Here is a 21,923-nt window from a genome sequence, read left to right on the forward strand (position 1 = left end):
GGGGAGGGGAAATTTCTGCTGCAAAATTTTAACATTAGGGATCACTTAATGCTGAAGATAATTCAAGTCTGGTGGCTCCAAGAAATTTCTGAAGTAACTGTGTTCATCTAAAACAATTATGGTATTTGAAGTTATTTCTCCCTTCACTTCTCCTTTAGAAATGGTACGGTCCCATTTTTGGTCTTCAAGATCAATTAGTAAACCAGGTGAAAGAACAAGCCATAAAAGTAAAATAAGACCACTTGAGACAGGCCAGCTTACCGCTCGAATAGCAAAAAGCTGGAGGTACAGACACATGAAGCAAAAGCAGCAGTTTCCAAGCTTCACAGCAGTAATGAAAACTACTGTGGTCACTTTCTGAAATTCTAGCTGATTCAGCCAGACCAAGAAACTACATCTGGAACTATAAGGATATTTTTACACAGCTTAACTAATTCTGAGCAAAGGTAACATTTCTCCATCAACAGCGTATTGTAATTGCTATGGTAATCCATATTTCCATGATATTCTGCATTCAGCACCCAGACAGCAAAAATGCAGTAATCCAGGAATGGAACCAGCAGTGCCAGGGATTAGCTGCAGTATATCCCTAACAAAAAGGCTTTATAAGAGGCAAAGGATTTGCCTTAGAGAAGATCAGTCAAACTGCAGTGAGACCAACAGCAACATCTGTTGGGTGGCACAACCGGACTGCTCCCATCAGCAAAGAAACCATCCAGGTGCACTCTTTTCAATACAGTAGTTGATTCACTCAAAGTAGCTGATGGTCAAAAAGAAACAGTAAATCATGTTGGTTTACTTTAAATAGATATGGATCCCCATTTCATTCAAACAAATTCCCTGGCATCAGTCAGGTCCCAAGGAGCTCATATGCAAGTACCATAATACACAAGGAGCAACTCCTGGGGACCCAACAGAGTAGGCATATGTCAGACAGCTAAACAGATGTTGGGGCCATCTTTGCTGACCAGCTCTGCATGGGAGGCTTATATCTGAAAAAGCCTCTCTTTAGAGAAGCAGATTGAAAAGGTTTGCTTTCATAGCTAATACTGCATGACCAAGGAAAGCAGACTGCCTGCCATAGCTTTACAGCTGTCACAGGCACCTGAAGCCACATAGCACTACAGCTGTTAATGAATAGCACCACATTCCAATTTTGTGGTGTGAGTCTTATAGGGAACTAGAGCACTTTACCCCTGCCTCCAAGTTAATTGGTGCGGGGTTAAAAAGTTACAGAGCAGTCAAAAAGAGATTGATTAGCTTTAATTATGAAGCTTCATACCCAGAAGTACTTGACAGATTGCCTAGCCCCCAAGCTTGTCCAAGAAATTACTTACTACTTCACAGTGTTCCTCACTGTTACTGCCTAAAATATTAATGTAATTATCATGCAGCCAAAGTGTTTTGAAAGATGAAAAGGAGAAAAAAAATACAAAAAAAAAATAAACCCCCAAACAACAAAATAACAAACACTACCAAAAAACCTTACACACAACCACCACACCAAAAAAAAAAACAATAAAAAACAAAACAAAAAACACCAACAAGAAACCCCACAAGAAACACGGAAAGTATCTGCAGTCTCAACAATTAAGACATGAAGACATACAGCTTTCTAGGCAGTAAAATTTATCAGACCCTGACATCCTATTAAATCAGTTGTAAAACTGTCAAGAACCACACACACACATTATTAGAAATAACTTCAACCTTCGTCATTTTTATTAATCTTCATTGTATACAGTAGTATCAATCATTAGGGTGGTTATCACTCCCTAAGCACCCAAGGCCACAAAAGGCAGCACCACAGAAGTTAAAAAATCCAGGCCACAGGATGCAGAGGCACTGAATTTAAGTTTCAAACAAGGCTTTTGTCATACCTGCACCAACCAGACACTGAATCAGGCTGGTGATTCCTTTTGATACCCTGTTTGAGCCAGGGTACCAGAAAGAGCTAAGCATAATCCCCGTGAGCAACACTAACAAGAGAAACTGTCCTGAGTCAACCACACTGCCCAGATCACATTCTAAAACGTGGTCCTGATGGCTGGGACATTCTGGACCTATGATGACTATGGAGAAATCCCAAACTAGTATACACAGATAATTTCCTAATGAAAAAATAATGCTGTCAGTTTGAAAACACTTGTCTCCAAGTACATATCATACAGCCGTAAGACCCTAATGTATGGATCTCTACAGCTCATACACAGCATTCACTATTTGCTCCTAAAAAAGTTTCATTTACCTGTAGTTTTTGTTCATCTTCTGCACCTTGCAGCCCTGGCAGACGGTGCTCAGCCTCATCCAGCCACTTCATTAGACTGTCATGTTCCTTCTTATAGTGGGAAAATACTGGAGAGAGTTCCACCACATGCCTCCTCTGAAATGGTCTGCACTCCTACAGTCCAGTGCATTAGGAAAATATAGTGCAAGAAGGAAGTAGTGAACAGAATAGATCTTATTTATTTAAAAAAAAAAAAAGAAAAATACTCGAGGAATCCATTTGAAGAAGCAAATTACAAAATATGCAATAGCAGCTTTTTTTTTCTTTTTTTAATAGCTATACCCTATTTATCTGCACAGACATGTAATCAAAGGCAGCCTGAGGGTTCTACCCTGCCTTCGAGCTACACCTCACCTGATCATCTCTAATATGATTCAGGTGAGTTAAAAGCAGTATAAGAATACAGATCCCCATTGTTCTGCACAAAAACATTTTTGATATGGCATGTGTATGAAAGCACCACAACATTCTAGAGTCCACAATTGCTGATAATACCCTCTCTAGAGGAAGTAAGAAGAGTTCAGAAGCAGACTCATTCATCACAGAAACCTCTTCAGCTGAGAACTCAATGAATATATTTGTGTACACGTGTTTATGTAGTCACTCTTCACACAGCAAGTAAAGCAAATGTCCAAATGTCTGTACCCATCTGGGTAAATACATATAGAGTGGCCCTCTCTGAAGCTGTGAAAAGGACTTTAAAAATCAAAACCACTCCCCTAAAACTCTGGAATGACAAAATTCATACTCTGGAATTACAAAGATTCAGAGAGTCACACTATGTGTAAGTACATTTAGCTCTCTCCCAGAGAATCTTATACACTAAAAAAGCCATAACCAGATTGCAAGTGGGATGACAAAGGGACAAATGCATAAAAGAGCTTTAGCTATAGTTACTAGCATAATCATACCTGCAAACTCTTGTATTTTTTCTGCAGAAGCAACAGCTGTATGCGGATCTTCTCTCTCTTATGGTCCTCCATAGGCTGCTGTAACAACTGCCCTCCTCTCTGTAAAACTTCTTCAATCTGAGCTTTTTCTTGATCCAACTAAAAGATACAATTCTGTATTATCTACAGAAAGCTCAGCTATGGTTTCCAAAATTAATTTATTACCTGCTCAGATATTAACAGCAATGGTACCAAACTACTGCTTATTATCCAAACATGAGCCAAATTCAGGCAGAGATTCTCCACCACAAATACCAAATCCTAAAATCCAACCTGGTCATTCTATAAACTTTATAAGAGATGCCCTGCCTGAAGCTCAGTCAATGAGCCAGCAGTAGGCAGCCACAGCAAGAGGGTGCTGTGACTTCAGCTCCATTTTTCTAAACATTCCTTGACAGTAACAAGCAAGCTCAGAGCAGAAAAGCAAGAAAGGGAAAACATAATATAAAAACAGAACAAAGGGAAGGATATGTTCTATAACAATAGTTCCATACAGACCTTTTAAAAATTGCTTTCTGCAGTACACCTGTCATTTTCCATAGACTTATATTGAGCTATTCAGCTCATAGTATTTCATGTGCTTAAAAGGAAGGCAGCTAGAGCGGCCTGGCAGGACTTCACCCAGTTTTGTAGACAACAAGGATATAATGATATGAACCACAGGTAACCAGATAGGAACAAATGTAAAACAATTTTATACTGGTGAATAGCAGAGACTAGATAAGAATCTAGAAAAAAATAAAAAAAAAAGTCCAATTTTGTTCCAAGCTTTTATTTGGACTTCCTGTAAGACATACTACAATTTGTACCTCATCTCACAAGCATCCACTGACCCAACCTATGAACAGTGATTTAATGAGAGTCCAGTATAAATTTAAAGGCAAAAAACTCTATTTAGTGCAATAGAGGTCCAAAATAGGGCCAAATACATAGTAAGAGTCTTAGCAGCATTAAGTAATCAACATAAGTTCAGACAGACATTAAGAAATAAGGAAGAAAAAAAAGTTTGCACACTATTATTTTTACAGGAAGGATTCCTTATAATAAAAACTAACTTTGAGTAAAAGAGAGAAGATAAATGAAAATCCAAGTTTACCACCTGAATTATAAAAAAAAAAAAAGATGAAAATGCATACTGAAGTATGACGAATTACTCTCAGTGCAGCAACCAAGAGGCAGCAGCTATGGAAAAACTATGGGAGAATTGTGCAGTGTTTCCAACAACCTAGGAATTCCTTTCTTTTTTTCTACTCCTGTCTTAAAAAGATTTTCCTAGAAGAATTCCCCCTCAGTCTTGAGGAATGTAACACATGGACAAAACAGGGAGTCAGCTCACAAACCTTTTCATCTTCCCCACTCAACTCCAGATGCTTGTCCACAACTTTTAACATATTCTGGATGTCACTCTCAAATTTTTCTAGGTCTGGAAAAGCTGCTCTGACCTCGCGGGGCTCTGATGTGACAGGAAGTCGTTCTTGTCCAACAAGCATCTGCAAAGCAAAATAAAACTCTGTTCAAGCCGGAAATTTTGTCTGAGGCGTCACATTTTATTGGTTTGAACCAACTCTCCATGAACAGGCATAACAGTTTGTAGGACCAACAGATTTCAGCATTAAAAAAAACCTGCAAGTTTTTGATCTAACACTGAGAGATAGTTTGGACACAGTGTTGATAGGTATTACTAAGCTTCTACCTTCAAAATTCAATCTCAGCATCTTGGTCTGAAAGCAAACGAAAAACCTCCAATCACATTAGTTTGTGGTGTTGTTTTGTAGTCTATATAGATATGTACTGCAAATATGCATTTTCCTGAACCATTATAACACAGTTATGAGTACATCTTCCCTTGCAATTCAAGTTATCCCATTACTCAGATTAAAAAAAAAAAAAAAAGCAGTCAGTCTAAAATCAGTCTGTCAATTTTTGCATATAAATACCTACCTACACTTAGAAGAAAATCAAAAGCAGTGAAGTGCTGTTCTAACACAAAGATCTATCCCCTAAAGCTATTTGCCATCCTTTTGGCATAGACACACACATGCACACATGCCAGCATGATTTGGGGTTTGCTCCTCCTCACCTTGGCACTTTTGATGTGCTGAGAGACCTTCTCAAAGTTCCGGTTCAGTTCTGCCAGTTTGGGTTCAACCAGCTCACGGCATGACACCCCCCTGCCATTCATCAGAATGATAGCCTGATCACGCACATTATCCACTCGAAGGCTAACATCATCCAATTCAGATGTTAAGCGCTAAGAATTGAAAGAAAATGCAAATGATTACCCTAGGAAAGGAAAAAATGTGGCAACAAACCTGACTTGATGTCACTTAGAACCCAGAAGTGGTTACTTGACAGCAACATTTCCTACCTTCACAGTTTCCTCCTTTTTGCTTGCTGACTTTTTCTCAATTTCATCCAGCAAGGCTTCAGCCTGATACAACCAGGTACTTATGTGGGCAACATTTTCATCAAATATTTCCAGCTGGCTCTGATGATTCTGGAAAAAAAAGATTTAAAAAATACATCAGTGCAAGAAACTCTAAAAAAATTAACATATCCACAAAAAGCCTCAACAACAAACCCTGCCAAAACCACCACTATAGGTAAAAAGGAGATCAATGGAATAAAGCATTATGCATATGCTTTGGAAAGGAACACCAAAAATTAGATTGTACCTTTCACCTTCAATAAGTACCTACAAGAATTCAATTTTCTTTCTAGATCCTTTGATGATATTGTTCCTAACTCACAAAAAGTCAAACACAGATAGCTGAGGTGGTTTGTCCAACTAAAGACAAACAACGTATCACAACATTACAGCCAGATGACATCTCAGCCAAGCAAAAAGCCCACCATTTTTTCAGCTATCACTAGTAGATACAACACTGTGTGTTATGTGCAGTTGCATTTTTTTTTAATTAGAAAGAGGTTACACCAAATCCTACAAGTTATAATAATCTAGTTTTGATGTTATCGATTACATTAAAATATTTCTTCCTCTTAAGAAAAATCACCACCCTGTAGACAAGTTAATTAGGTCTGCTTTCATATGCAGTCAGAAAGTACAACATTAGGTGCCAGAGACAGAAATAACACATTATTCTTGGTGACAAAACAACACTGTCAGATTCAGAGAAGTACCATCCTGCTCAAGCAGAGATTCTTATCCCAGAAAGGGTTGCTAAGCTTTGATCTTTTAGAGTAACAAAACTAGGAGAGAGGAGGAAAGAGAAAGCAGCCCTATGATTGCTCTCTATAACAACAAGAAACTTAAATTTTCACCTAGGGAAAGAACAATTTAACCTAAAAAGTCAGCACAAGGACATTCATCACCAGACATGAGCATAAGTTAGAATGTTTTTAGTTGTGGATCATCCTTAGAGCATTTACAAATAAACTACCTGACTACTAATGTGGACATCACTGCATTATGAAACAGACTTCCAGTAGGACTGGATAGGATGCAGAGGGCTCATCATCTAGGTAAAATACCAAAGTTTCTACTATTTAGTCCATTTCAGGGGCTTCTTAATGTGGACTGTCATAACTATCTGAATGAAACAGAAATACCTTATCTATCTGAAAACATCAGTGTGGTACTAGCACCAGTTGTAGACTGTTTTACCTCTATTTGCAAAACTTGCAGCTTTAGACTGTACAATACACTTAGTCTTCCATTTACTCAGCCAAACAGATGCTGTTAGCCTCAACTCTTGACTTGGCATAACTTAAACACTTGCTGTTACCGGCTGTCTGAAAGAGCAATAGGCTGACAGAAGGTCCCAAGTGCTTTGCTGAGCACCACTAATGAGTTACAAATTGTCCATTAAACAGCCATCATCTGGGTCTCAAGGAAATCTATGGGCACAAAAACACTCTGTTCATGCTGGAGGTGGCACAGAGGTTTCTTTCAGGCTGAATAAAGAGCAGTCTCAGGGAAACCAGTCCTCTGGGGCTAGTTCCTTTTGTTTTCTAGTTACATTAATAAATTCACGAGCTTATAGAAACTTACATAAAAAGAAGCTGGGCTCTAATTAACCTGTTACAAAACAAATGACACTTTATAAACTGGTGGCTTTTTTCCCATCATTTTAATCTGGCAGAATCAGCTACTACAAGTTAATGAATAAGCACACTAGCAGTTTCATGAATGCTTGTATGCCCCACAACCTGCTGAGTCTATATGTGATGATAGAGGCCCCCTTTCAGGATAATTTCCAAAGTTACCTCTATGCATTAGGGTAGCAAGAATTGTTTTAAGAGTTAAATGACAAGTGGACACAAAAGGCTACCATTATTGGTGTAGCAAAAGAGAACATGATGAAACATTATCAGGAAAGAGGTACAAGGAGCTAAATTTGTAGGTAAGGACAAAAGATTAAAAATTTAATGTATGACACATAAAAGGCAGGGAGAAAGGAAAGAAAAATTAAAACAGATATGTGAAAAGTGTTTAGTAACCATATGCTTAGTAATTTTATAGAAAAGAGGAATTACACCACAAAGTGTGGGGAGAATAAGAACCCAGAAAAAGAATCCTAGAACTGAAGCCAGGAAAAAGGCAAAAGAAAAATAAAAAAGTTAAAGCTGGTTTTACTCTCTACAACCAAACAGGTTATTCCCAGTAAGTCAAACTAACTATCTGCCTGGAACATTTACTTAGTTTCATCACCCTGACATTCAGATTCTGCATTTTTATCTCAACAATACCTACTACTACCAAGCACATGGCACCAATGCTTATTGGCACATCTAACACTTGCCAAACAGTTTCCCACCTTCCTCATTGTCTATGTCTATAACCTCAACTCATACTTCCCATCTACAGAGTAACCAGATACTCATTCTACACTCTTTTATGTCCATGAGGGACAACGGAACTTTCACATCACAGCTAAATGAGACAAGTAAGAACTGCAATTGCTCCAAGGGCATGCAGGGAGAACCACCCTGGATCTCTCTCCCACGTGCAACATACCAACAAGGTATCACACCAGTCCTCGGTCCAGGTCCGAACTCTGCTCCAGCCAGCATTAAGGACGCACAGCTTCTCCTCCAGAGAAGTCTCACTCCCTTCCACCAGCGCCTGAAGCGCAGTGCAGCTTTCTGTGATGCTCTTCAGATCAGCTTTCCTCCTCTCCAGCTCTCTAAGCACATTCTGAAACAAGAGAAGCCATTAACACTGCATACTACCACAAATCACAAGAGCAAGGGAGATAGATTTTTACTTCTGTAGGTAACAATTAGTATCATAGGTGATCTCCACCTGAGGAAGAGAAAAAAAATCAAATCAAGTAGAATCACCTTCTGTTTATACTCTATGTATTTACTGATCTCTTCTTGAGTGATCATGTACAAGGCATGTAAGTGTCCTGAATAGCTTAGCTTGATACCTTTCTGTTTTGTTGGTTTACAATATATTTTTAGTTCCTTTTCAGTATGTAGATAAAGCAAATGCATCATATCACAGGTCCAATTTTAAAAGGTTCTTTTTTGCATCATCAAGTACCAGAAAATGCAATTTTCAAGAAACACTTCAGTTTTTTCTCTGTCTTTTTCTATCAAAGTACTTTTACAGTTGTCAGTAATGAGAAAAGTGGAAAGCCAAGGCTGAATGTTCTTGTGAACCACCACTACCACTCATTAGTGCAGATGTTCAATTCACCTGCTACATATTACAGAAGCCCTACTGTTACATACCTACAAGAAGACATGCAAATATACGTATCCTTAGCTCTAATAATTTTTCAAAGTCATCTCTGCTTCTAAATAGTTTTAATCTAAAAAAAAAATCAAAAATCTTCTTGAATATCAGTATGCGATTTCAATGTGAAAAATAGCACCTCTTGCCATAAAAGATCAATAATTATTATTGATAATATCTGGTTTTAGAAAGCATTAAAAGAGCGGACAGTGTGGGGAACAATGCAGTTAATCACAACTAGCATCTGGAGCTCCTTGAGTATCTTATTAGCCATGAAGTAAGTATTATGTTATTGTAACTTCTTATCTTCAAAACAGAAACAAATACCCAACTTACTACATCTTTAAATCGTCCTTAGAAAACATTAAGACAGGAAGGACAACTTCATGTGCAACATAAAGGGTTCCTGGTGGCACAGCATAAGAGCTCATGAACTACTTCCACAGCCCTCAAATGTATAGTAAGTATATTTCAATAAGTATTTACACACTTGTTTGGAAAGAAAGCTCAGGAATACTGCCACAGCAGAAGTGCAATAAAAATAATTGTTAATCCCAAGTGAAATGATAAGAACAGGTTATAATTAGATCGTTTTGTAATTTGGTAAGCTTTCAAGATTGCACACAGACCTATTCCAAAAGTAAAAAGTGACAGAAAACAATGATTGTAAATATCAGTATTACTGAACCACAAAAACTGAGATGTGTTGCTAACTCAACCTACTACATACACAAGTTTATATAGTGTGAGAAAATACATACTTTGCTTCAGAATAATTATAACATATTCACCTGTTTCCATGAACAGTTCCAATATACAGATGAAAGAAAATAAGGAATTACAGGAGCTTTTTGTTTTGCAAAGTCACAATTATGAAAACAAAGCTGTTTCAATGAAAAGTTACACACTCAATTTTTCATTTAAATTGCCACTGATTAGTTTCCTCTACTAGTAAAATATTTGACCCTGCCCAAAATTATATTTGCTTATAGTTACTATATTTATGAACTTTGCTAGGGATATAGTATGTTGCTTAAATACCTACCAAATATATATGTGTGGGGAGTGAAGGCGATAAGATTTGCAGGAAAAACAGTTTGGGAATGAGCTCTGAGGCCTTGATGCTTAACAAGCCCTGGGACAGTAAAATGGAATATTGAGGGATAGGGAAGGTCGAAAAACAAGTCATGGAGGGATGGGCCAGGATGTTGTTGTAGTGGGAGTTTCAGTTGGAGCCAGATGATGTGGGGGTTGTGAGAAGGTCTTGAGGTGGGGAGGAGGTGGGGGGTGGTGTGTGAGGCTGTTGCTGTGTGGACAACGTGTGCTCAGCACTGTGACTGGACTATTTACCTGGAGAGTTCTACAGGGGCCAATGAGATTGAATGTGGCATGTTTGTGCAGGTTGGGAAAGTACCAAACATGGGGATAAAAAGGGCTTGATTGTAATCAAGTTGAATTTGAGTCTCCTCATCAACTTGAGTCCCTGTCGTGATACGCCACATATATGTAAATACATACCAAATATGTAGTAGTATCTGTAATATTTCACTGACAGTTAAAGGCAAAATGTCAGAGATGAAACAGATCGGCCTCAGTATGGTACTGAAAAATCATCTACCAGATCTTCTAAAATTTCATGATATAAGAGGTTTAGAAACAAGTTACAGGGACTTAAATTAACAGCCTATGTTAAATACTACGTACTATTCCACATAGTATTGACATAATGTTAAAAATCTATTCTATACAGATTTAGAGTGTTCTTACTTTGGCCCAGGCAATTTCTGAGTCCAGATCAGAAAGCAAACTCTCTGAAGTGGACTTCTGCACCAGCTCAGCCTCAGTGGTCGCTAGCCACTCTGACAAAGAGGCAGCCTCTTTCTTCATTTTGCGTGCCAGCTGAGATGCTCTTTCGAGGTCTTGTTTTCCTTCTGTAACCTAGAATAAAACGAGAGAAAAAAAAGAAAACAAAACTAGATTTTAAAAGATAATAAAACCAAAAGTGCTAGCCAGCTGAAATATCTTCCCAAATATATAAAATCATTGCATCGTAACACTATCTTGCATTAGGGAAGCACGCTGAAAAGAAAAATCATTTATAGATATCTCCATCTTACTATCCAGACTATATAGAGCAGAATAAAGCAGAATACGTAAAACTAGAATAATTTTAAATTAACATACACTTAAAGGAGACAAAGAAACCTGCATACCAACTTATTTATAGTTAGTAATAACCAAATTGATGTTTAAAATTTATTATGATTGTTTAACTGAAACTCAAGGGGGAACAGAATCCAGTCAGTCACAGAGGTAAAATTCAGTTCCTTTTATTATTTTGATAGACCTGTTAGGAGAAAGCTGCAAAGAAAATGTTACTGAAAATCTAGTCTGCCCATGCAAGCATCTCAGTAGAGTGAATATGAAATTTGATATTTGCTGCAGTATAATCAATTCCATCTCATACTGGCTACACAATTAGTCCGGGAAAACTAACACAGGCCCGAGAATAAATCCAACCATAGCAGTCAGAATCAACTGACATTTCAAAAAAATGCCCTCTGTCTCAGCTCACAAACTAAATCATAACATTAGTTTGCAAATAACTCTGCCCTCCTATAATTTCCCAATTTCTTGTCTACATGCTTTCTGTGTTATAAATGTACAGGTTCCACTAGAATCCACACCTCTGTGAGCATTCTCCATTTCACAACAATAAAATTTCCTAGGGCCCATTTCAAGATACCCCAGCAATGTGATCTGGCCACTTATCCACAGCTTAATTCATAGGGCACTGAAGAGGCATAAGTCTGCTTGGACTTCTGTCTTAATTAGGTAGGAAAAGAATCATATTTCCTCCCCCATTTCCCCCCATCCCCTAAGGGTTTAAACATTTTTAAACACTTTGATAAATAACTACACATTACTAAGAAAATTGTTCAAATCATATTTAATACAGTTCATTGGAAATACATGTTTGCCTGCATTTTCTATTTTCATACCAAGGGCAACAAGAATCACCAAATGGTTGGGGTTGGAAGGCACCTCTTGAGATCACCTAAACCAAACCCCCTGGCCAAAGCAGATTCACCTAAAGCAGGTTGTACAGTATCCTGTTCAGGTGGGTATTGAGTATTCGCTGAGAAGTAAACTCCACAACCTCTCCAGGCAACCCTTTAGATGGATTACAATTACTGGCCATCATGACACATCCTAAAACAATTCACGTTGACCATTTACATCAACTCAATTTTCTCATATGACAATTTGATAGCAAATCATCTTGCAGGCTATTTCACAGAGAAGGTACAACAATGGCTCAAAGACTTCAATAACTAGCAGACCAGTTTTGCTCGAATGATGAAACCTCTGTGACCCTTTCTTTCCTTGAGGCTACCTTCCCTTCAGGAACACCCTGGGAGCACAGGGGTCTTGCACAACTAAAGGACTGTTAAGTGTAATCTTTAATCTCTCAACTGATTGCCCTTGATTATAGCCACTAGCCTATACAGAATCAGCTTCATAATCAAACTTATAACAGTACCTGAGATCAAAACAATAAAGAAGGGAATTTATATGCAGACAAATGTTCATACACACATTTGTTTTTCTTACCTGTGCCCCCAAGTCATTGTAAAGAAATTTCAATGCTGTCAGCTGTTCATCCATTCCTTTGGGATTATCTGTCTGTTGTTTCTGTACAATTTGCCTTCCTGTCTTGATGACAGTTTCAACCTCCAACTTCACCTCACTGAGGGTCTTATAGAGTTTCTAAAAACACAAATATGTATGTTAGTGATCAATTTGTAGTGCAGATTTTCAGACTTTGCTTCATTTGGGTACCTGACCCTGACTGCATTTAAACTCCAAGCTATGGATTAAGAGTAATGTCTGCTCAGATTTCAAACTCCCGATGTTCCGTGTTTTATTCTGGTTTTAATTTTCACCAACCAAGAAAAAGAATTATTCCAATAATTTAGCACTCTGTGACATCACCATATGTAGCAAGGCTAACATTGTGATCTCTACTTGATATTATGCATAGTACTTGTTTTGTTTGAATACTGAAACCCAAGCTGACTTGCCCCGGAGTGTACTTCTCCATAACATAAGAATGAACCAGTGAAGGGAGTTTATAAAACCTCAGCTGTTCCACTATACCTGTGATCACCAATCCACTTCTCCTATGTCCCCATTCTCACACAGGAGAATTAGAGGGTTTTAGTTACCAATTGTTTTGTTGGTGTTTTGCAAGGATTTGTAACAGTTCTATCAGGACTCTGAGCAAAATTTCCTCAGGAGAGAGTTTAGGCAAGAAGAATCACACAAGAAAGAAACACTCCCAAGCACTGTATACTTACCATGCATCTCTCCAGATGCGCCTGGATTACATCTGGGTCAGTATCCTTCACATCCAAGACATGAAGTTCTGCTTTTACACCATCCAACACCCGCTTGCAATCCAACATACGCTGCTCAAAATTGGCTGGTTTCTGGAAAAGCTGATACTTTGTAGATACTTCTCGGAGTTTTCTCTGATTTAATGAATGTTAACAGAATGTCTTAAATTAACATTGCACTTCGAAAAATAACATTTAAAATATCTCCCCCTGCCCAGATTCTAACTCACCTTTCACACCACCACAACTCAGTATACATAGCAAAGCTATTTGCCAAGCCAAATTTTATCACCTATTCCTACTCTCCACCTGAGGTGCAAGAGAGCTATAATTCTGCATCATGCACTTTCAAAATATCCACGGATATTTTGAAAGTGTATGATGCAGAATTATTAGCTTTCTGACTTGCAGCTTTTATCCCATGATACTTATGAAACTTAAACTTCCTTACTCAATTCATCCAGTACTGCTTATTTCCTAATGAAAACACGTAAAAGCATAAACTATTTATTTCTGAAGTTCACTTGACTTCTATTTATAGGCTGACAACAGCGATGTGTAATTGAAAACCAGAAGCTTTTCACATCTGAATTCTTAGTGCAACCCTCATTTTTACCTGCAGAGCATCCAACTGAGTTCCACCACGGGGAGACCTGCATTCAGGAGAAGCAGGTGGGAAAGTGCGAGCACTTTTCTTGAGCTCTTCTAAGGTGGATTCATGAGCTGCAATCTCAGCTTGAATTTTCTGCCACATCATAGAAACAGGAAAAAAAATGTTACAAGTTGCTTGCAGGGAAAGGAAGAGGAACTTGCTTACCACCTATCATCCACCAGAAGTAAATCCACTCTGTAAAATTTAAACACTACCAGATTCCAAATATTCTGGGTTTGGTGACAGCTTGCTAAACTGAAAGCCATTAAGATTGCTATTCAATACAGCCTTCTTAAAACAGGAAACCAATCCAGATTACAAAAGATACCACCTAGTGCATCAGCACAGGACTGAAATGAAGCCTTTATGAATTACCAAGTCTAGGCTGAGCGCTATTATGAGATATTTCAGAATTTTTTGTAGTGAAAAGCTGTGCTTCAATACCTGAGCCTCCTGGGGCATCTGAAAAGCATCTATCCTGTCAGTCAGGTAAGATGTCAGTTGTCTATCCAGCTCTGCTAAGTTTTCCTGCAGGACCTGCAATATGTGGTCCGTTTCCCTCATGGTCTGAAGCTGCTGTTCCAAGGCGATCTGCCGGCTCACTGCCTGTGTGAGACAGAAAGGTAAGACAAAATGGAGCAGTAATTCAACAGGAATTATATAAAACTTTAGATAGCCAAGGGAGGGGAGACCCAAAAAATCCTATGTCAGGAGGACTGCCAAAAAAAAAAATAAATAAATGAAAAATGCAAGCCTTAGAAGGTAACAATTTTTGAAGCCTGCAGTGATTCATACTAGTAACTGAAAAGCAATGGCATAGTAGAATTCTGCTGCTAAGTATACAGGACAGGTAACTACAAGAAGGGGATAACACAATAGGTGGGCAATGAAAATAATGTTTTCCTTCTGTTCCTTATTTCAGTGCAACTACTTCCTGGCTATTTTAAAGGGTGAAAATGTCACTTATGTTTCTTATTTTTACAGTTAATGAGCAGCTCATCAGTATTTATGGCAGTAGGAAGGGAATAATCAACCTCAGTTTCTGAGCTGTCCCCCTTGAGACTGGAGTTTCCTTTTTGTCAAAATTACTTGGAAAAATACCAGCAGTTCCTCACAGTGCAAGGGTGTGAAAGTATGCAAAGCAAAACCTGACTCAAGTCAGGGAGAGGGAGGGTGGAGAAAGCATCTTGCTATTAGGGCATTACTTCCAATTGAAAACAGCTGACAACACGAAAGGTTTTTCCTCTTTTCCTGTATTGCAATCCTGTGTCTATGAATTCAGCTAACTAATAGGAATTATTTCAGACCACTGAGCTGAAAACCCCAGACTACTTCAAACCCTGCCCCCAGATTCTTACCAAGTGACTCAATTCCTCATAGCGGGCATTGAAAGCCTCCAATTTTTCACTGATGATATCATCAAGAATACCTCCATCAATCAGTGTCTGCCCAAGTTCCCGAATCTGGGTTCGATTATCAGCTGGATGACGCAGGACAGATTCCAAAGACTAATTAGTAGAAAAAAAAATTAAAGGTCAAGACACTGAGTGTTACTCCATTTTCAGAGGTGGAAATCTGGCTGCATGCACTGAACTTTTACACTTCAAATGTCTTGCGAGTTCTCTAAAAGCATGAGTTAGTTATGGCTTAATCCATGATGGCACAAGGCAACCACAGTGGACATTTTCCTTTAGATAATTAAACTTCACAGCAGTTCTTGCCTATTCACATCATTTTATACTACAGTGCTGGAAAGAATTAATCGATTTACACAGGACAGAAAAGAGCATACAGTTTTATCATGGTATGAAGTATGGTAGAATTATGAACAGCAAAATTCAGCTTTTGACAGAGGATCTTACAAATACCCATTCCAGATTCAGAGTAATATGTTCATTTAACCTGAAGAATCACAATAGTCAACATATAGGATGAATTAGGCTGGGAAAGACCTTCAAGATCATAAAGCCCAACTGTTACCCCAGGACTGCCTAGTCCAACTCTAAACCATGTCACTAAGGGCTTCATCTACACAGTCTCTGAACACTTCCATGGATGGTGATTTCACCACTTTCCACATCTTTCAGTGTTCTATTGAAATACAGAATTTATGAGGTTATTTTAACCAAAGCTATCTGAACAGTCACTGATCCAAGAGAATTACTACAATACCTCAAGAGCATCATTGACAGCATCCAACTTATCAGGGAGACTTTCTGTCATTTGCACCCTTTCTTCCAGATTGTTTAGCCAAGTTGTTTCTAAATCGAGGTACTGCAGCAGCTCAATCCAACAGGACCACACCTCCTAGCAGCAACAACAAAAAAACACATATTAGTTTAGAATGCCAGGCATAGCTCATGCACCCTATGAACAACTTAAAGAAATTATGTTTCTGAGACATATGCATGAAACAGGCAAAGAGAAAATATTCAAAAACATGTGATGGGTCACTAAGCTCTTGACAGAAAAACCTTCAACTTTAACAGCAAAATAAAAAGAAATAAGAAAAACACACATAGCAGTCTCCAAACTCACACTAAATTTATCACTCAGATTTTTACAATGATTTAAGAATGTATCCACTCCCCTTGAAAGACAGGACATACACAACCTACCCCAATCTATAATCAACATATTATTGTTCTTCAAGTGTAATCTCAGAAGTTTTTTAGAAGTTTGTTTTCATCATTTTGGAAGACACGCAGATTGATAACAGAGCTGCAGGACAAGGTTACTTATTTGCATGTACTACATTGATTACAAAACAGATTATAAAAGCAAAGCTAGATATGATGTCTCATGGATTCCTCTGGATGTCATCTCAAGGGAAAATAATCTTAGAAAGGAGCCATAGCAAAATGTGTTTATGCTGGAGCCACTGGATTCAATGATAAAATTCGACATTTTCAGTGTCCTTCTCCATTCTTCTTGCGCCACATGCTCCCACTTTACCAAGTTGAGCGCTACCATTCTTACCTCCAACGTGTGGCATTTTCCCCGGATCCGATTGCACAGTAGCTGGTAGTTCTCCAGCACAACATTCAGCTCAGTTGCCAGGTCCTGACCACTAGACGGCACTTTGGCAGCCAGCATCTTGATGTTGTCTTTAAGAATCTTCACCCGCACCTCCTTCTGCAGCACATCCTCCTTCGCCCTCTGCCCAAAGAAATGTATTACACAATCAGCACTCAAGTGCCATATGGTCAGTTATTCACTACTCAAATCAAAGACCAGCAGTTTAGCCTACGAGGTGTTGATGCCAAAGTATTCTTGAGTCTCAGTGCAACAACATAGGCCACAAACTTGCATGGAATTTAGCTTATGTTAGTAGGCATTGAAAAATCCTATTACATTAAACATACAGTCACATTTACTACTTATGCTTTCTTCATTAAATATTCATGACTCAAAACAAAAAATTTTAAGTTCAGTTTTATCTATACACTATCATACAGATATGAATAAAAAACCCCCAGGATTTTAAAAAAAAAAAAAAGGAAAAAATTGGTTTGCTAAAAACAAGCATATCAGGGACAAAAAGGTAGTTATGAATCTCAGAACTCAGCAACTACCTCCTAGAGTTATCCAGGAAAGCTCATGCAATTAGTAGTACACATGTAACTACAAAGTTGGGACTTTTCCAGAAGCTGTTGGATGAGCTACAGGAACATGCAAAAAGGACAGCTAGAAGAATTCCTTCGACCCAAATGCACTGAGAGGCGCTTGGTAAAAAATATAAAGGATAAGCACAATACATATCCCAACACACAGGCCTGGAGAAATCACATTATCAGTTGTTGAATTTTGCCCTAACCAATATTCTGGAAGCAGGATAGCTGGAAGACAGATCACAGAGAAAAGTCCAAGCCTGTCTCTGTCAAGACAACTAAAAGTCTCCAGAAAAAGACACTGTCCCATAGCTCTTTCTTTTCAGGTTTCAAGGACAGATTCATGGAGCTGAAGTAGGTCTGATGTATAAGACACTTTATGGTAGAATTCAGTACATGACAGCATTATTATTGCACATATTGTTCAAGATGTTTTGTAAATGTAAGGCAACAAAAAAAAAAAGAAAAAAGAAAGCCAGTTAATAGAAAAGCAAAGGATGAAAAAATCTGGAGAGAATATTACTTTATGGCAGGATTATCAAAAACCATCTAGCCTCATTTTAAATCTATCTTTCTGATGTCAGCATGACTTCCACTCTGTTCAAATGAAAGCAGAATTAGGCAAGGCCAGAAGTTTTTGAAAGCCTTATGCAAAAATGCTCCTGGTCAAATATACAAAAAATGTTATTTCCCACTGGGAGAGTACACCCAGCATAATATCCTTACTGCAAATGAAAGAGGATATGCAAGTGTTACAGTATGGTTTACTGGCCCACTGACATATCTGCCAAATTTAAAAGTATAGAATATAATCTGGATTTGACACAGGTAAATACACTCAAAGTCTCTCAGATCTGCCAGTGAAAAGAGGGCTCTCTCTTTTCTTGGCTTGTGTTCAGCAGGCTGCCACACTATGGGATCTCAAATGGCTTCAAAGGACATACACATATTAAAACACTTGTTAAAGCCTGCTTCAGAAAGCTTCTTCAAAAAAGAACAATTCAAAACTTCAAACAGATTTGCCAAAGTACTTGTAAGGGAGAAAAAAACCCCAAATCTTCATTTTATGCTCCACCAAGTAATAGTGTAGAGGATACTCATTTAAATAACAGGCATACGAGTCAAAACATTTGTGACGATAACACCTGAACTCTCAGATTTAGAAGCAGAGAGCATTTTTGTTTACTTTATACATACACAGAATCATAGAACAGTTAGTGCTGGAAAGGACCTTAAGATCATCTAGTTTCAAACCCCGTGCCATGGGCAGGGACACCTCACACTAAACCATGTCACCCAAGGCTCTGTCCAACCTTGCCCTGAACACTGCCAGGGGTGGAGCATTCACAACCTCCCTGGGCAACTCATTCCAGTGCCTCACCACCCTTACAGTAAAGAATTTCTTCCCTATATCTAATCTAAACCTCTGCTGTTTAAGTTTCAACCCGTTACCCCTTGTCCTATCACTACAGTCCCTAATGAATAGTCCCTCCCCAGCATCCCTGTAGGCCCCCTTCAGATACTGGAAGGCTGCTATGCGGTCTCCACGCAGCCTTCTCTTCTCCAGGCTGAACAGCCCCAACTCTCTCAGCCTGTCTTCATATGGGAGGTGCTGCAGTCCCCTGATCATCCTCGTGGCCCTCCTCTGGACTTGTTCTAACAGCTCCATGTCCTTTTTATGTTGAGGGCACCAGAACTGCACACAACAGTCCAAGTGAGGTCTCACAAGAGCAGGGCTTCTTTTGATGCAGCTCAGAAAATGGTTGGCTTTATGGGCTGCGAGCACACACTGATGCCAGCTCATGTTCATTTTCTCATTGACCAGCACCCCCAAGTCCTTCTCCGCAGGGCTGCTTTGAATCTTTTCTCTGCCCAACCTGTGGCTGTGCCTGGGATTGCTCCAACCCAGGTGTAGGACCTTGCACTTGGCAAAGTTAAACTTCATGAGGTTGGCATCAGCCCACCTCACAAGCATGTCAAGATCCCTCTGGATGGCATGCCTTCCCTCCAGCGTATCAACCGAACCACACAGCTTGGAGTCATCGGCAAACTTGCTGAGGGTGCACTCAATCCCACATCCATGAAAACTATCTATTCAAGTGACAATTTATAATGGAACAAAAATAGCTCCTTCCTCTCAGTTTCTTTGGCCACCAGTCCCAAAATTAGAGAAGCAGGGACCAGCATCACTGTTTGCAACAGATGAGGAACAGAAGATAATGTTACAAAAGAACTTTTCTAAATGTGGAGTTGCTGTGTCCAGGGGACAAGAAGCTGAAGCACAACAACGGCTAGAAGCAGAAGAGTATTTTCACAAGCACTAATTTATACAGATATAACATAATACCACTTTTTATTTTTTAATTTCCATCTCTTGCAATAAGCTTCCATATTCCTACTGTTTCATGTGCTAAACATAGTAAGCCTGGCTCAACAGCTGGGCAAGATGCTATTCATTATGAACCCCCTACCCCTCATGGCCAAATAAAACATCTGCTTTTACAGTTTGGGCTTTAAAAAACAGAAATTCCACAAAGCTGAAAAATACCACTACTCCCGTCATGACCTGAGCGCCTTTCCACGTGGATAATAATTCCACAGAGGTTAAACCCCAGGGGCCATTAAGTTTTGCTTCTCTTTAATCAGGTCTCTACAATGACCTGATATTCCTGACCTTCATTTCCTCCACAGCATTCTCTAGCTCTTCGGGAGACTTGTATTCAAAATCTTTCTCCAAATATTCTTCTTCAGCTTGGGTCATCCATTCTTGCATCTCTGCCAAATCCTTCTTCAGATTTACAGCTTTTTCCTGACTTTCAGACAGGCGATTTTTCTGACTAATGATCTAGAATCAAAGGTGGAGAAATAAACAGCAGCTCTGTTACTTAAATATCCTTGTATAGGTGAAAAAAACATGAGTCTTTGTTAATGCATTTAACTACCAAAACCTTTTCAGGGCTTTTTAATTAATAAAGTCTTTTACACACACAAACTCATGCTCCCTTTTTTAGCATATCAACAAAATCTACTGTTGAGGGAAAGAGGAAAATTACTTCCTTTTCCTCATTGCATGCAAGCTGGTAAAAATCCCTGGAAAAAGTCAGAGAAAGGAAAACTGTTGATCCCAAGTATCACATAGGTAGGTAGATCTTTATACAGATCACTAATACACCCTTCAGGCTCCTCCTTCTTTCCACAACCCAGGCAATCTGGATTCTATATCAACAGGTTCTCCAACACAGGTACTTGCCAGGCATTGCAACTAAAGTATGTTTGTACAAACAGCAGAAAACCCAGAAGATACAACCAAATACACCAGACTGAAGTGGTTGTCTATTTATTGCCGTTTATTTTTTAAAGCTGCTTGGAAGCAGGCAGAAATTACGCAGGACCAGAATAATATTCCAGGTTTCAGGAACAGAATCAGAAGGTGTCTTCCTTCCCACCCACCCCAGAAAGAGCAGCATAAGGCAAAGTGAACAAGTTAATCTTTAGTTGCAATTAAAGAGTTTCACTGTACTCCTTCCAGTTAGGTACCAAGAAATTCATGTATTCAAACAAAACTGCTATTGTGCTGGTATCCCCAACATATTTGCACTTCTGAATGATTCAGTGGGTCAAATTGTATTTCAGCCATTTTGACAGTGGGACAAATAAAATGTACTCATCCCACTGTTTCACCGCTTCATCTCCTCACCATCCTACCAATACCAGTTAGAAGCAAAAGCACTAGCAATGTATGGACAACTCACCTGTTTGCTCAGTTTCTCCCACTGAGTCTGGCAGTCCACTAGCCTAGACTTTACCCAAGTATTTACACTTGCAATAGGCTGGGCTCTTAAAGCAGACTCTACTTCTTTCATCTCTTTCAGAGATGGTTCAATCGTATCCATTTCATTGACAAACATCTGAGCACACAGAGAAAATAAATGTCCTTCTTTAGCAAGAAATCGCATACATTTATATGATGTCAATAGTTCTGCAATTCTTAATTATTCCAGAGAAAACTTAGTATAAAAGCAGACTAACGCTGTGTTCAAAACCAGATTGTTTAAAACAATCCTTCAGTGGCCCAAAACATCAGAACTATGTAACTAAAAATCAAAATATATATACAACACAAACATTCTCACATGCCAAGTGTCAACACCAGAACAATGCAAGTTTGAAGATTATGTGTACTAAATACCCTCATGTTTTGGACATACCTCACTTGCATTCTTCTCCCAGAAAGAAACATTTGAAGTTGCACTGTAATTACTTATTATATGATGAAATTCTTCATATTTGTGATTATCATTTGCCACTAGCTAGGAAGG

The 21,923-nt window shown here is 38.7% G+C and overlaps 1 protein-coding gene across 1 annotated transcript in view; it reads right to left on the reverse strand.

Annotated features, from left to right (window-relative positions):
* UTRN (utrophin) overlaps positions 1-21,923 on the reverse strand; it is a 377,071-nt gene that overhangs the window by 243,207 nt on the left and 111,941 nt on the right. Inside the window, exons 24-39 of the mRNA XM_034061252.1 lie at positions 21,357-21,512; positions 20,279-20,449; positions 16,973-17,152; positions 16,166-16,300; positions 15,352-15,501; positions 14,438-14,599; positions 13,958-14,086; positions 13,303-13,476; positions 12,557-12,712; positions 10,709-10,879; positions 8,216-8,395; positions 5,606-5,734; positions 5,318-5,488; positions 4,578-4,727; positions 3,199-3,336; positions 2,249-2,401 (exon numbers count right to left, since the gene is read on the reverse strand). Coding sequence (XP_033917143.1) covers positions 2,249-2,401; positions 3,199-3,336; positions 4,578-4,727; positions 5,318-5,488; positions 5,606-5,734; positions 8,216-8,395; positions 10,709-10,879; positions 12,557-12,712; positions 13,303-13,476; positions 13,958-14,086; positions 14,438-14,599; positions 15,352-15,501; positions 16,166-16,300; positions 16,973-17,152; positions 20,279-20,449; positions 21,357-21,512 — 2,505 coding nt within the window. The remainder of the gene's footprint in view (positions 1-2,248; positions 2,402-3,198; positions 3,337-4,577; positions 4,728-5,317; positions 5,489-5,605; positions 5,735-8,215; positions 8,396-10,708; positions 10,880-12,556; positions 12,713-13,302; positions 13,477-13,957; positions 14,087-14,437; positions 14,600-15,351; positions 15,502-16,165; positions 16,301-16,972; positions 17,153-20,278; positions 20,450-21,356; positions 21,513-21,923) is intronic.

The sequence above is a fragment of the Melopsittacus undulatus genome, chromosome 3 (assembly GCF_012275295.1).
Source record: "Melopsittacus undulatus isolate bMelUnd1 chromosome 3, bMelUnd1.mat.Z, whole genome shotgun sequence".
NCBI lineage: Eukaryota > Metazoa > Chordata > Aves > Psittaciformes > Psittaculidae > Melopsittacus > Melopsittacus undulatus.